At 40.2% G+C, this 17,248-nt stretch overlaps 1 protein-coding gene across 31 annotated transcripts in view; it reads right to left on the bottom strand.

The window, feature by feature from the left end:
* The window catches only part of REPS2 (RALBP1 associated Eps domain containing 2), a 200,772-nt gene that overhangs the window by 121,968 nt on the left and 61,556 nt on the right, over positions 1-17,248 (bottom strand). For 17 of the 31 annotated variants that reach the window (XM_015443485.4, XM_015443490.4, XM_015443487.4 and 14 more), the window contains exons 3-4: positions 6,308-6,456; positions 3,383-3,509 (exon numbers count right to left, since the gene is read on the bottom strand). In XM_015443485.4, the coding sequence (XP_015298971.3) occupies positions 3,383-3,509; positions 6,308-6,456 (276 nt within the window). Of the gene's footprint in view, positions 1-3,382; positions 3,510-6,307; positions 6,505-17,248 lie in introns of all 31 variants that reach the window. The other 14 variants (XM_015443486.4, XM_074029080.1, XM_074029078.1 and 11 more) reach the window with 3 other exon arrangements.

Here is a 17,248-nt window from a genome sequence, read left to right as displayed (position 1 = left end):
CAACAGAAAGCAGAAATGATCACCCAAGCTGAAATTATTTCTCATCTCTATAAGTTAATAGTTCAAGTTTTTGAAAATATATAAATAAGTAAAATGTTTTATTTCTGTAGCTTACTTACAAATAAAATTAGGTAGAGAGCAGAGCAGCCTGTTATGACCTCATGTTTAACACAGTTTGCTCTTTTTAAAATAAAGAAGGTACAACAATAGCACATCAAGAATAATACATCACTCTTGGGCTCACATCTGCTTTTTGTATTTCTTCCTAGTAACCGGAACACAAACGTTACAATGTATTAACACACATTAAAATAGCAAAACAATTGCCTGGCAACCCATTAAGTAGATTTTAAGAACCTGCTACGAATGAATACAAATATAAAAACTGCAAAATAAACAAACATAGAGAGCACATAATCCAAATCTTAAAAAGTAAGTCTCAGCGGGTAGGCTGCCATTGTCTTCTGAGAAGTAGGACTTTTAAAATCATTCCGTGTTGTTGGAGCACCGAATTAAACCACTAATACCAATTGCGCTCTGCCAAAAGGTTTGAAACACAGTGAACTGTGGCATGGTTGGGGTGATAGCGGTCATGAGCTTTCCTTAGGAAGTGAATCCCACGTGCCTCTGCTTCCCATAAGAGCTTCTACTTCTACTTGCAGGGGAGACACATGGGGGAACAAGCCACCATCTGGCCCTTGGCTTCCATCCCTCACCTACAAGGGCCTTCTCTTGGAAGAGACAGAACTGTCTCATCAGTAGGGCTTGGATGAAGACTCAGCTGCATGGGGGGCCATTTTTGGAGAGGCAGATTTTCTCTTCCTACTTGTGTGGGAAACCTGGGATGGCCAAGCCTGCCTGTGACTGGAAAGGTGAGTGTCTAAAGCCCATCTGGTCACAAATCTAAGACATGTGCTCTGATCAGCTATATCAGTAATAAAGCCGATATTCAGGCCATCAATTGTCTGACTTCTGGCTCCTTCCTCAATTGGATCTGAATTCAGGAGGTTAAAAAGTAGCTATTACTTAACTCTCTTTCTTCCCAAATGAAACCCCAAGCATGCAATACAATGCAAAACAAATAATTCTTTGATCCCCTTACAAGAGGTTTAATAAGAACTGGAAGTACCATCTTTCTCCAAGGAGAGGTGTTAAAAAAAAAAAAAAAAAAAAAAAAAAACCTAAAGATTTCATCACTCTGAAGTGAATGAACTACTGATACAACAATACAGATAAATTTCAACCATTACGCTGAAGGAAAGGTGGCAAACATTTATGAGTACAGTCAGTCATCCTGTGTGTTTTCATTCGTATGAAGTTCTGGAAGAAGCAAAACTAATGATAGTGATGAAAATAAGAACAGTGACTGCATTAGGGGGCAGGGAGTGACTGGAGAGGGTCATCTCTGGCATAATGGATATGTTCAATTATTGATCGAAGTGGTAGCTACATGGGCCTCTCCATTTGCTAAAACTCAAGTTGAAGATTTAAAACATGTGCATGGCCAGGCACTGTGGCTCACACCTGTAATCCCAGTACTTTGGGAGGACAAGGAGAGCAGATCGCTTGAGTCCAGGGGTTCGAGACTAGCCTGGGCAACATGGCGAAACACTATCTCTACAAAAAATACAAAAAGAAAATTAGCCCGGTGTAGTGGCACATGTCTGTAATCCCAGCAACTCAGGAGGCTGAGGAGGGAGGATCACCCAAACCTAGGAGATCAAGGCTACAGTGTGCCGTGATCGCACCAGTGCACTCCAGCCTGAGTGACAAAGTGAGACTCTGTCTCAAAAATAAACAAGTAAAATGTGTACATTTTATCATATGTATACTTTACCTCACTTTTTAAAAAGTATGAAAAGAAATGAAGGCATGGACAGCTTTGGCACAGGCTGCTGAGAGTCAAGAAAGATGGAGAGAAGCAAGCTGCTTCATTACCACTGGGCGAATGGAAGCCCAATTTGTATGGAATGAGGAGGGAATGGGACATTAAGTAGGAGGTACAGAAACGTTTTATAATGAATACCAAAGTAGAACTTGCTGACAGGCTGACTCAGTAGAACAAAAACAGTTTGACCTGTGAATTGAAAACCAACTTCCAAACCCCAAATAAGATTAGAAATAGGAAAAAAAAAACCCACTCCTGAAAATAGGGAAATCAGACAGGGGAAACTATAAGAGGAAAATGAAGAATTCTCAATTCCATTTAGTTTCTAACCCCACTGCGATATTCAAGTTACAGGACAGTGATTTTTTTGTTACCATCCATTATCAACATCATCTTGCACGTGCATAGGACTTTACTCACATTCTCACTTGATCCTCTAATACCCCTCTAGAATACTGTTACTCCATTATGAGAGAGAAAAGGTAATCGTGGTTCAGAGATGTTCAATGGTCTGCCCAGTCCTACAGCTAGTCACAGAAACCCACAAACCTTCTGCTTCCAATCAAAAGCTATTGCCACTATGCCACGCCTGCTTCTCTCTGCAAGATTACAGCCTCTCTTTATTCAGCCTAGCACGCAGTTTTATTTCTGTGTCCCTCTAAAAGTCACCACTATTTTTAATGCAGTAAAAAACCTGCAGAAACTGGGTCATTTGGTGCCACCGCCCACAAAATAAAATGGGGGGTGGGGCAGTTTCAGATATCCAATTCTAGAATATCTTTAAATTGGTCATATCTTAAACTAGGAGTCTGAACCCCAGGAGGACAAGATGCTGCAGTGAATTTCCAGTGCTTTAGGTACTGCAACCTGAGCAGCGAACTCTGCAAGTCATCCTCAGAACTAACGTATTTTACTACCTAACGAGGCCAGCAGAGCATAAATGTGAGCAAGGAGGCAACCCCACAACTGTGCATGCTACATACCCCTCAGCAAAATGCTACCCCTAGCATTTCCTTTATCCTTATTCCAAAGCACAGGACCTATATATTTTCATTTATGTGCTCAGTCTTCAAAGACTGGATCAACTCTTTTGCTTTTACGGTTATATTTCTTAAGAAATTTCATTAAAGCAGTTACTATATAAATATCTTCAATGTGTTTGCAGAAAGGAATAACAATTCCAAAAAAATACAAGCCCTTAACATGGTATGTTCTACTCAATAAAATCTGTGTATGAAAGATTAAATCATCTTGTTGTTTAAAAGTCTAAAGATGAACTAATTTCTAGGACAGGAGACGAAACATTACTCAAATATATTTAAATCTATTTTTTAAAAAAACCTTGCTTGAGAATATAAAATTAAATTGAGCCATGTTTCCAAAGACAGGGGTAATTAAATCAGGAAATTAAGCAGCTTGAAGCATCACTGACTGGTAAATTAAGGAGTCTCTAAGACACTGCCTGGGACAGCTGGCCCCCAGGTCGCCTCTTACCTGGATGCATCTGTTCTGCGCTGCTCCGCAGTTTGCTGTAGCCATGGCTCAAGGGCACCCTCTGGTAATGAGGCGGGGAAGAAGGAGGGGAGGCGAGGGGTGACATCGTGGGAGACTGTGTTTCCTGCTTCAAAGAACCAGATCAGAGTTCAGAGGCAATCACTCAAGCCTGGCGTTCTGAGCTGCAGTCAGGAAGCATAACGCAACTCTACTGCTGGTGACCCAGCTGGTTTAACAAATGGGGGGAAATGTTTTCTCAAAAATGCAGCATGGTTAAACAGCAGTGTCTGAGGATTCAAAAAGTCTCCCAGAGAATAAAATCTCATCAGTGCTGAGTTACCTAAATTACTAAAAGCAGCCTGAAACACTTTTGGTTATTCCAATAATATTTTCCTTTGGAAAATGAAAGACACTGATCACACGAAATAACACTCATACCTACTCCCAACTACGATCTCTCTGTGGATAGACTTCATTTTCGTTCATTAATAAATTTATTTCCTGGATTTACACTTATCAAGTCTTCCAGCAAATGTGAATATTAAAATATATATTTCTAAATGATTAATACTTAATATTCTTGGAGCTTACTATGTCAAAGTAAAATGCTAGCTTTTTTTTTTAACAGCGAGAGACTGCAAAACAATTCATTATAGGTAAACCATTCCAACCAGCTTACTCCCAAACACTAAGATGAAATATTAACAAGCTACAATTTGAATCTCAATTCAAATATGAACCTGATGTAGAACCCTAGGCAAAGTAAGCAACCTTATCTGCTGCTGGGTTTCCTCTTTTAAAAAAAAAAAAAAAAAAAACTTTATTAGTAGACTGGTAACTTTGAAGTATTCAAGTAACAAAAAAACAGTGCTTTTTGAGACAGGGTCTTGTTCTGTCACCCAGGCTGCGGCACAGTGGCGTGATCATAGCTCACTGCAGCCTTGACTTCCTGGGCTCAAGCAATCCTCCCACTTCAGCCTCCCCAGTAGCTGAGACTACAGGCATGCACCACCACGCACAGCTAATTTTTTTTTTTTTTTTTTTTTTTTTTTAGAAATGAGATCTTGCTATGTTGTCCAAGCTGGTCTTGAATTCCTGGGCTCAAGCAATCCTCCTGCTTCGGCCTCCCAAAGTGCTGGGATTACAGGCGTGAGCCACTGCACCCAGCCAAAACAATGCTTTTTATCAACACACAGACTATATATATATAGGCTCCCTTAGTCTAAAGAAAAACATGTAATCTGAAATACTGATCAAATACTCTTTTTCAAAACAAAAGCAACATATTTGCTCTAAAGCATAAGCTCACACCCATAGACTGGGTGGGGCATGCATAAACTCAGCCTGAAGTGAAAGGATATATTCTCATTCACAAAGTCAGGGACTGGGCCTGGAAATTTCGCAGGCCATCAACCACTGTGGGACAGTGGACCCTCATTCCTCTCCAAATGCTGGTGGGAAAATATGCCAAAGAATACTGACTGAAAATTCCTATACCTCCTCCTTTTTAAATATATCCCTGAAGAACTGGTTTAAAATGTGTCAGAATTATGAAAGTGACAGTACATGGAATTGTTTAACAGGATGTGCTACACCTCCCCTAACTATCCACATAAAACTTCTGTAGCAACACCTCATCTATACAACATCACAGGTTAAGTCACAGAAGTTAGTTTTCCAACATAATCGTTTAATATTCATTGCATTTTAAAAACATTTTCATTCTAGTCTTCCTTTTTTTTTTTTTTATTTATTTATTTTTTTTTTTTGAGACACAGTCTTGCTCTGTGGCCCAGGCTAGAGTGCAGTGATGTGATCTCGGCTCACTGCAACCTCCGCCTCCCGGATTCAAGCCATTCTCCTGCCTCGGCCTTCCAAGTAGCTGGGACAACAGGTGCATGCCACCACGCCTGGCTAATTTTTGTATTTTTAGTAGAGACAGGGTTTCGCCATGTTGGCCAGGCTGGTCTTAACTCCTGACCTCTTGTGATAAACCCACCTTGGCCTCCTAAGTGCTGGGATTACAGGCGTGAGCCACCGTGCCCAGCCTCAAGTGTTCCTATGATATAATAAATGTATTTACCTTATAGAAGACACTATGTTGAACATAATTTGACTTCTCTGCATGATTCAGTATCTTTGCTGGAAGTATCTTGTAGCTTGATGCCTGCAGGGTACACTAATGTGTAGACTATTTACTTCTTCTGGATAGGCCCACTCTTCTGAGATTTTATACTGTTGTCTCCACCAATCATCATCTGACTATTGCAATTAGTAGTCTAATTTTAACAGCCTATCCTCCCTATTCTGGTTCCAAACCTGCTAAATGGGTAATGGTAGCATTTCCCAAGATAGTATTCCAAATATGTTCCGCAAGAAAGAATTTCCTGGTGAAAAAATTTAGTAAACGCAGATTTCCAGGTATCTTCACTGCAGAACTTCTCACGGCCTTTACCGTGCTAATGTGCTCTACAAATTTCCAAGACTAAGGATTTAGTTCTTCCCTCAACAAGGGAATATGAAGCAGCATTCTCCAAACACATTTATTATAATAGGAGAAATCTTTTCCACAGACTTCTTTTTGTAGAAGAGAACCCATTAAAAACTCCTGGAAGTTACATTTCCAAGAATCCATTTAGAAAACCACTGACCTAGTGAAATCAATAAATGTATTAAATTGGTAGCCTTATTTTAGATACAATTCTACTTTAAAGTAGGCTGTAAAGGGCCTTTAAGTGGCTGGTGGTGATTCATATGTGTCAGTCTCTCTTTCTTGCTAAGAGAAAACTTTACTGGCTCACTTCCAAGTCTGTAATTGGGTTCCAGATGATGAGATTTGCTGGAAGCTGAACAGTAGATACGAGGCCCTGCTACATGCGGTTTCATGGTCAGAATCAAATGAACATGTCTGATTAAACTGTTTACCTGTTTATCCTCATCGTCCATTCTTTTGAAGGAATTTTTTTCTGTAGTTAAATATGGAATCTGAACCTTAGTTCCATGCAGCTCAGCTGGATTCCCAAATCGTATCTCACCATCATTCTTTGACATCATAAAGCGAGGCAGAGGCAATTCTTTAGGACCAGAAATCAGAGAAGCTCCAGTCAGACTTTATTTAAAAACTGCAAAAAAGGGGAACTCGATGGCCAAAAGATGAATCATTTTTGAGGAAAAATTCCAGAGCACTAAATATAAATTTAGATTTAGAAACAATGAGTACTCCTATAATAATGTCATGATTTTTAAAATGCTATAGTTTAACCAAAGTATTCTGGTTTAACATTTTTCAATGTTGCCAAATCGCAGAATAAATTCAGATTTGGGACTGATCTCCCATTTCATCCTTCAGTTCAACAACCAAGAAAAAGGATATGACATTGCATAATACAATAATAAATGACAAATGGTGGCAGGTAAAATTCACATAGTACTTAAATATGCCAGGCACAGTATGAAAGATTTCCAAATATTAACTCATTTAATCCTCGCAACAACGCTGTATGATGAACTCTGTACTATCATTACCACCCCCACCATTACAAAAGTGGAAACAGTCATAAAGGAGCTAAGTAATGTCCCCAAGATCACACAATTCATCTGTGGCAGAGCCAAGGTTTGAATGCAGGCAAGCTGGTTCTTAACCAGTGCTCTACAGAAAGGTCCCTTGTTTCTAGGGCAAACGTAGTGGGTAGAACAGTTTCTCACCCTATGTAATTCTTTAAGGAATTTTCACATCCAATCTCTGGTTGTCTTTTCATAATGGAATAAGGAAAACAATATCAAGACAGAGCAATCAATCTATCATTCAGCCACAATATCAAGTCAGAGCAATCAATCTATCATTCAGCCACATTCTACTGTCAAAACCATTAGCCACTCAAAATGCTACAAAGAGTTGAAATGCAACGGTCTGGTATATTTACTTATCTTTCAAAATTCTAACAAAACTATTCTGAAAGCGGAAATGATACTTTGGCACACTTCTAGTTCTCAGCACATCAAATCACACACAATCACGTAGCACAAAACCCTACAAAAATGGGGACACTATGGATTATGCATAATGATTTGCATCTGTATCCATTGTTCAGGATAATACTCATCAGTGTGCCTTTGCACTTCCATCATCTCTCTATTCCAAAAACACAGCTGTACTTTCAATGACTGATGCTGTGCTAAGGCCAGAAAACATCTTAGCAACAGCAAGCAAGTATCCTAGAGCTCCCCAGGCAAAGAAGGCCCCTGGTTCTCTAATATCCACATGATGTTTATTTTTAGTTGCTATGTCCACATTTGATTCAAAGAAGCAGGTGGCCGGGCACAGTGGCTCACTCACGCCTATAATCCCAGCACTTCGGGAGGCGAAGGCGGGTGGATCTCCTGAGGTCAGGAGTTCGAAACTAGCCTGGCCAACCTGGTAAAACCCGGTCTCTACTAAAAATACCAAAAATTAGCCAGGTGTGGCGGCAGGCACCTGTAATCCCAGCTACTCGAGAGGCTGAGGCAGGAGAATTGCTTAAACCCAGGAGGCAGAGGTTGCAGTGAGCCAAGATCATGCCACTACACTCCAGCCTGGGCAACAAGAGCAAAATTCTGTCCCAGAGAAAAAAAAAAAAAAAAGGAACAGGCAATATGACAAACCCCTGTGTGATCAATCAGCCAAGGACCCAAGAGACATAAATAGAGTAACCAATCTTAATGTTTCCCAATCTCAGGCAGCTCTCCAGTACTCAAAGCAGGAATGGGCTTCAAAAGCAAAAAAGCAAGAGAAAAGAAAATCTAGATTCTTAGTAAATCAAATATAAGCTAATACTATGGTTTAGGTCTCAGGTATGTGCTCCAGCTCGGTCTGGAAAAAGGATCTAAAAAGATGAAACAAGATCACATAAAATAATTTGCACCCTGATCTGCCCATAAGAGGATGACTCTACTTCCAAGTACTTCTTGAGGGAGAAAAGAAATAAATGCTCAGTATTTATAAGCTCCCTGACCAGTGTCTTACTGGCATTCAACAGATACCTCCAAGGAGCAATGGAATACACTAACTGAATTATGAATATCAATTAATAGGACTTAAGTAGGGCTCTCAGATATCGTCTAGGACACTATCACTTTACACATTCTTCCACCCTGTCTATGACACTTATTTAGAACTATGTGCCTAGAAAACCACCTCTCTACCCCAGACAGCCACCAAACAGCAAAAGACAAAATACAGCTGAATTTATCTCATACTTTATTTGGTCATGTGGTTCTAAGCAACTCTAACTTAACAGAATTGTAACCATACATAATAATATTCTTATCATGGAAAACTTTCATGAAGGTGCCATTTCCCTTAAACTGATGCAAGCTTTTAAGAAGTGAAAGGTAAAAGTAGCTTGTAAATTTTCAGTCTGAATTTTTTTTTTTTTGGTTTTTGGTTTTTGTTTTTTTGAGACAAAGTCTGTCTCTCAGACTAAAGTGCAGTGGCACTAACATAGTTCATTGCAGCCTTGAACTCCCAGACTCAACTGATCCTCCTGCCTCAGCCTCCCGAGTAGCTGGGACTACAGGTGCTTGCCACCATGCTGGCTAATTTCTTTTTTTATTTTTCATAGAGATGGGGTCTTGCTATATTGCCCAGACAGGTCTCAAATTCCTGAGCTCAAGCAATCCTCCCGCCTTGGCCTCCTAAAGTGCTGGGATTACAGGCATGAGTCACCATACTCAGATTAGTGTTCTTCCTAGTCACACGTACACAAAATTTGATAGTGAAACGTTGAAAAAATTAATCAATAAAGTATCTGCTATACAATGATTCTGTCAAGAAGAAGGTCTATTTATAGTCATTGGTTAGAATCTTGTCTCCCAAACTGAATTGAATTAACACACAGCAAACAAAGTAAGAGTTCAAACTAAATGTTCAGAGGGTCTGAAGAGACAATGAGAGTGGCCATCCAAGATGACAATTTGTTTCATAATGGTATCTTAGGTTACATTCTTTGAACATAGAAATGCTTTGTATATTAAATATAAATGACTATTTTTCCCTTCCATAAAGAAAATTATGCCTGCTCCTTTTTAAACACTTGACCCTCTACAAAAGAGAAAAATCCTTTGCTTTCCCATATTTGATAGAGATACAGATATATTAGGAATACTTTAGGCTGAGAGTGGTGGCTCATGCCTGTAATCCCAGCACTTTGGGAGACCGAGGTGGGAGGATCGCTTGAGCCTAGCAGTTTGAGACCAGCCTGGACAACACAGTAAGACACCATCTGTTAAAAAAAAAAATTAAAAAATCAGCTAGGCATGGTGGCATATGCCTGTAGTCCCAGCTACTCAGGAGCCTGAGGCAGGAAGATCGCTTGAGTCCAAGAGTTCAAGGCTGCATCATGTCACTGCACTCCAGCCTGGGTGACCCTGTCACTCAAAAAATAAAAGAAAAAAAGAAATACCTCAATTTCCTCAATCCATTAGAAAAAATGTAAACAGCATAAATGCAATAATAAATGGCAAGTGACATTGAGCCTCTTTAGCTAGACAATACGGAGGGGAGGGTACTGGGAAGAGAACTCATGTTCCATCAAAATGGCAGCAGCTGTTCACAGTGTTTCAACATTATCTGCCAAAAAAGAATGAGCCACATTTTTTTAAAAAAAGGAAGTGAAATAAGCTGGTCACGAAAAGACAGGTACTGTGTGGTTTCACTTATATGAGGCATCAAGAGTAGTCAAACTCATGGAAGCAGAAAGTGGATGGGCAGGCCAGGTGCAGTGGTTCATGCTTGTAATCCCAGCACTTTGGGAGGCTGAGGTGGGCGGATCACTTGAGGCCAGGAGTTCAAGACCAGCCTGGCCAACATGACAAAACCCCATCTCTACTAAAAATACAAAAATTAGCTAGGTGTAGTGGTGCATGCGCCTGTAATCCCAGCTACTCGGGAGGCTGAGGCACAAGAATCTCTTGAGCCTGGGAGGCGGAGGTAGCAGTAAGCCATGATCACGTTACTGTACTCACAAAAAAAAATAGTCAGTTGCCAAGAACTGGGTAGGAAAAAGAAAATGGGAAGGTGTTTAATGAATATTAATGAATACAGTTTCCATTTTGTAAGGTGAAGTGAAAAAGAAAATGGGAAGGTGTTTAATGAATATTAATGAATACAGAGTTTCCATTTTGTAAGGTGAAGTGAAAAGGTTCTAGAAACTAGTTACACAACAATGTGACCATATTTACATATTGCTGAATTATACATTTAAAATGGTTAAGATGGGAAATTTTATTTGTATTTTATCACAATTAAAAAATTTCTATGTCAAAACATTTTAATGGCAAAATTTTAATAATCTATTTTAATCCAGTATTATCATTTCAACATGCAATCAACATTAAAAACTATTAATGAAATATTTTACATTATTTTTTCATATTAAGCCTTCAAACTCCCATGTATATTTTACCCTCCTTGCATACCTCAATTCGTACTTGTCACATTTTATGTGCTCAATAGCCACATGCAGCTACTGGCTACCATACTGAAACAGCACAGCTCTAGTTGATAGTTGCTACATCAGAATGTGAGCCATTGTGGCCAGAAATCTGTATTTTATTATTATTATAATGTTAAATGTAAGCAGCTAATTGATTTCTTTTTAAATTATGTAAAGAATATTCTGTATGGTGGGATGATTTATAGGGAACTGTAAGTGTTCCACTTGAAGAATTTTGACAAATATATATATACAAACATATATATATATATATATATATATCTCCCTGTAACCAACACTCAAATTCCCAAATTAAGATACAGAATTTTCCTTCATGTTCCTTTCCAGTAATCACCTCCCTTTGCTCCACCCAGCAACCTCTGTACTAATTTCTATACTTGCAGATTATCTTTGCCATTATGGAACTTCATAAATTGAATCATACAGTATTTGTTCCTGTGACTAGCTTCTTTTACAACCTTTTTATCTGTGATAATCACCCAATGCATTACACACATAATTCATTCTTTTTCATTGCTATGGAGCAATCCACTTTTAAGAATATATTGAGCCGGGAGCAGTAGCTCACACCAGTAATCTCAGCACTTTGGGAGGCCGAGGTAGGCAGATTGTTTGAGCTCAGAAGTTCAAGACCAGTGTGGGCAACATGGCGAAACCCCATCTCTACAAAAAATACAAAAATTAGCCAGGTGTGGTGGCGCACACCTATAGTCCCAGCTACTCAGGAGGCTGAGGTGGGAGGATGGTTTGAGCCTGGAAGGTGGAGGTTGCAGTGAATCGAAATGGTGCCACTACACTCCAGTCTAGGTGACAGAGCAAGACCCTGTTTCAAGAAAAAAAAAAAAAAGAATATATTGAAAATTTTAATCCATTATCCTGTGATAAACATTTGGGTTGTTTCCAGTGTGGGGCCATTGTAAATAAAGCTGCTGTGAAATTCTTATAAATGTTTTTTGATGGACATGAATTTATTTATCTTGGGTGTATACCTAAGAACCAAATCTAGTCTGCTGCCTATTTCTGTACATCCCGCAAGTACAATGTTTGAATATTTGCCAAAAAACAAAAAACAAAAGAAAAATATTTCATGATGTAAACATTATATGAAATTCAAATGTCAGTCCAGGCGCAGTGGCTCACCCCTGTAATCCCAGCACTTTGGGAGACCAAGGCGGGCAGATCATTTCAGGTCAGGAGTTTGAGACTAACCTGACCAACATGGTGAAACCCCATCTCTACTAAAATACAAAAATTAGCCAGGCATGGTAGCATAGGCCTGTAGTCCCAGCTACTTTGGGAGGCTGAGGCAGGAGAATAGCTTGAACATGGAAGGCGGAGGTGGCAGTGAGCTGAGATCATGCCTCTGCAGCACTCCAGCCTGGGTGACAAGAGTGAGACTCTGTCTCAAAAATAAAAAATAAAAAAATTTTAAAAATTCAAATTTCTGTGTTTATAAATAAAGTTTTATTAGCACACAGCCATGCTCCTCTGTTCACACGTTGTCCATGGCTACTTTCATACTACAACAACAGAGTTGAGTAGTTGTAACCAAAATCATACTGCCCACAAAATCTATCCGACCCTTTATAGAAAAAGGTTGCTGACCCTCGTCTTACAGAATTCAAGGTTGAAGTGAAATGTGGTCCTACTAAATCAATAAGGTTGCATTTAACAGAAAATATTTTAGTGTTTGAAGCCTTCTATTTAAATCATTTAATTAAAAATTCAGTTTCTCAGTCACACTAGCCACACTGCCACACTTCAAGTGCTCAATAGCCACACATGGCAAGTGGCTACCATATTAAATAACATAGTTGTAGATGCTTTTCTACAACGTTTGATAAGGGATTCCCTGATTTTGTGCTTACAACTCTATAAGGCAGGTGTTACTGGTATATCTTTTCTTCCAGTGAGTCATTTGAAACAAAGAAATTAAGAAACTTGCCTGAGGCCACACAAATAAAAGGTAATGAAGGAAAGATTCATAATGAGGTAGCCTATTGCTAGGACCTACATTCCCAGACACAAGGCTATATTGCCATCCTGAACATTAAAATTCTTTCTAGTACAGATTTGAACATTTAGCATGAAACTGTGGCATTTCAGAAAATAATCTAGAGAAAACCTGCTCAAATGTCTGCATTTTGCAGTTAAGGAAATAAGCCCAGGAAAGGGAGAGCAAGACTTGTCTTAGTCATGTAGCAATATAGTGGCAGAGCTATGACCATAACAAAAATTCTTGACTCCTGACTCCTGGCTCCCTTCTCTCCCACTACATTTTCTTACCTATTCACTTATACCAGCTACTTATAGGTTAACAAAGAATTATGACAATAATGTTCTACAATTCCAAAGTGAAACCATCCCTACACATTTTCCTGAAGTTACTTTGGGGGAAAGCAAAAAACAAAAAAACATCAGGCCAGTCTTATCAACCCAGGCCTGAGTAATCAAAGCCATCTAGTCTCCTATTATCCTCCTATCTACCCATTGATCTGAAATACCTCTTGTCAATTAGGAAATGGGTAGGTAATAGCTAGATGGTGGGGTGGAGGTTACAATGGGAAGGGTGATCCTGTAAATTTGTGGCAGCGGAGGATGGTGGATAAGTTAAATTTCCTGGCCATACCAAGGGTAGAACCCCAGGAGTGAGCCCAATCCACTGGGCTCTGCTGCTAACAAGCAGCATCCCCTTTATTTTGCCTCTTTGGGCTTCAATTTCTCCACTATGTCTCTTCCAACTTACATCCTCTATATCCATCCCATACATTACATTTCTCTAGAAGAAGGGCTCTTCACTGGGCTCCATGAACCAGCTCTAGGGGTCCAGAAACTCCGTTGACATTGAAGGCAACATTTTTTACAATGTTTTATTTTAATGTCAATGTGTATTTTCCTGCTAAGATCCAGAGCTTTTACTAGATTGTCAAAGAATCCCACAACAAAGATTTTTACAAATAACGTGGGAATCCACAGCTCAGAAGGTTGGGGAGAACCTTTGGGAAGGAGCAACAATAGAGCTAACGACAGGGGTATGGGGTAGAGGGACAGACCCCTAGAAAACACAAGTGCCCAGCCATACAGTCAGTGAACCTGCATAGGTGAACTTTGTCCAAAGCAGCTCTGTGTCCCTGTAGCAGGGCTGAGAGAGGGTGTAAAGGAAATCGACAAAGGAACACTGAGGGAAAAAAAGCAAAGGGGGATTGGGTTGGACATTAGTCAGAAAGGATGAGCTGACCTTAGCTTGAGACATCCCAAGATAGTATTCAGTGCTCAAAATACAGAGACACTGTGTGGACGCACACACACACCACACACACATCACACACATCACACACACACACACACACACACACACACACACACACAGAGCCAGCTACAACCTTACCTCCTGGGTTTCTTTCTTTACGCTTGGGCTTCCTATCCTGTCTTTTCTATGAATTACCAAACTGGTTGTCACACTCAAAAGATTTCTCTCCTAGCCCTAAGAGATAGGGAGGGTTTGTCAAATAGGCAAAGCACAGGGACCCCCACCCTCAATTCAACCAGAGAATATTTGCTTTTATTTTTCCTTGAATAAAATAATTCTCATTTGAAAACAAAAGCCACAGAAATAGGACTCAATTCTACAAAATCCTTCTACCTTTCTTGTATGATTAAAAAAAAAAAAAAAAACTAGAGCACAGCAGGATTAGAGTTCCTAAGTCTTGATACTTATTTTACAGTAGGCTTTCTCAGTCTCAACATTACTGGCATTTTAGACTAGGTAAGTTTGTTGTTGTTGAAAGAGGGGGTCCCGTCCTCTGCAGTGTAGGGTGTTGAGCAGCATCCCTGGCCTCTACCAGCTAAATGCCAGGCAGTCCCCCTCCGCAGCTGGGACAACCAAAAATGTCTCCTCACATTGCCAAAAGTCCCTAAAGGGACGAAATCACCTAGGTTGAGAACAACTGTTTTGCAGATAAGGGAGGAGTCAAAGGGAATTCAATGATTTGCCTCAGTATCTTCTTAGCAGTAGAATCGTGACCACAATAGTGGCTCACAAATTTTGGGATTTCACAAAATCGGAAAAATCTCTCCCCCAGCAACAACAACAAAAGAAATGAAGAAAGCCAACACAGAGTTACCAACATTCTATCTCGTCAAGAATTTTACCCCAAACTATTACCCATTATCAATTTCACAAAGGACATTTAACAAGAGGAACCAAAAAAAAAAACCCAATCTTAGATTTGATACATTTAGTTTTATAAATAACTCATCCTTTTGTCCTAATTCTCTCTCCTTCCACTGCAAACTGTACCAGACTGCAACCAGACCATAAACCAGTTTGGGGAACACAGCCCCAAAGACCACATGAATCATGTCATTGCACCATCAGAGTTCACAAGCTAGTGAACTAGTGAAAAATCATGGGTTCTGTCACCTTGACTAGGAAAAAGAAATTACATCTTTATTTTCCCTACTGTAACTGAAATTTAGCATTTCTTTCCATTATGAACGTAAGCAACAAGCCACTATAGCATCACTAGCAATATCCATAACTTTGTCACCTATCAGATTAGGGTTTTGGGTTTTTTGTTTGTTTGTTTGTTTTTTTGAGACAGAGTCTCTCTCTGTCGCCCAGGCTGGAGTGCGATGGCGCGATCTTGGCTCACTGAAAGCTCTGCCTCCCGGGTTCATGCCATTCTCCTGCCTCAGCCTCCCAAGTAGCTGGGACTACAGGTGTGTGTCACCACGCCCGGCTAATTTTTTTCTATTTTAGTAGAGACGGGGTTTCACCATGTTGGCCAGGATGGTCTCAATCTCTTGACGACGTGATCCGCCCACCTCGGTCTCCCAAAGTGCTGGGATTACAGGCGACAGCCACCATGCCAGGCCGACATCTTGAAGTACTGTTTATGCATATCACTACTTTGAAAAAGTAGTGGTTATTTCAAACACTGTTAGATGTTTTATTTAATGCATTAATAAAGAAGCATATATGCTTTGGGGGTTGGGTTTTTTGTCTGTTTGTTTTTGTTTTGAGATGTAGTCTCACTCGTTGCCCGGGGTGGAGTACAGTGGCACAATCTTGACTCACTGCAACCTCCACCTCCTGGGTTCAAGCTAGTCTCCTGCCTCAGCCTCCTGAGTAGCAGGGATTAAAGGCATGTGCCACTACACCTGGCTAATTTTTGCATTTTTAGTAGAGACAAGGTTTCACCATGTTGGCCGGGCTGGTCTCAAACTCCTGGCCTCAAGTGATCCGCCCACCTCGGCCTCCCAAAGTGCTGGGATTACAGGCATGAGTCACCGTGCCAGGCCTAGAAGCATGTATGTTGTTATATAACAATTTATTTTAAGTATTTTAGTGATTATTTCAGTATAATTGGTTTCCATTATAATCCTATGTCTTTGTGGCATTTAAAACATAATTCTGAGAAGGGGCCCACAGGCTTCAGACTGCCAAAGGGGATCCTGGCACAAAAATGATGAGAAACCCTACTCTAGGCTCTGCCTAATCTTCCCTCAGTCCCCACACGTGCTCAAGTTCAGACCCTGGAAAGAAAGGTAACAGCAGGTCCCAGGGCAAATGTTCACCACATGCTTTCCTCATCAGAAATTCTCTACCACTCCTTACTTTTCACCTTCTTTCCTTCTGCCCTAGCTGTTTTGCCATCTGTTTAACCCCAACTCAGACTAGGGTAGGGCTAGACATATACCTAGTGCCAATATTTGAGGAGGCACTCACTCTCAGGGTGGTGTAAATGCAGAGACGGCACCTGCCCTGAGAATAAGTGCCCTCTTAAATCATGTGCCCTGTGTCGTGCAGCACCCTAGTTCAGATGCAGCTACTATAACTACACACACACACACACACACACAGAGAGAGAGTTTAAGCAAAGCTCTTGAAAATGCTTGATACAGCTTTTGTTCTTAAACCTGTCTCCATATAAGAATCACCTGGAGAGCTGTTAAAAATCCTGATGCTTAGACTGGACTGCAGCTATATGAAATTAGAATTTCTGGAGATGGACCCAGGCATCTGTATTCTTTATTTTATATTTAAAGCTCTCCAGGTGGTTCTCAAGTGCAGACAAGGTTGAGAATCAGTGCCTAAGAAAGATGATATGCAAACTGAGATGACTTCTGTAAAAACTCCTCTGGAGTTCCAGGAGAATCTGAATTCCAATCGTTTTAGTTTAAAGAGTGGTAGATGATTAAGACACCCTCCTCACGTGTAGACATGCATCTCTTCATTCATTCATTCAACCAATACACACTGAGTGCCTACAATGCCCCACAATGCAAGGGGTGTCAGATCCTCTTCCCTCCCCCTTACACAAGCTGGACAAGTGAGGAAGAGAGACAAAAAAAATAGTGAAACCTGTAA

This window comes from Macaca fascicularis, chromosome X, assembly GCF_037993035.2.
Source record: "Macaca fascicularis isolate 582-1 chromosome X, T2T-MFA8v1.1".
NCBI classification, from domain to species: Eukaryota; Metazoa; Chordata; class Mammalia; order Primates; family Cercopithecidae; genus Macaca; species Macaca fascicularis.
This window is presented reverse-complemented; position numbering and strand designations above follow the sequence as displayed.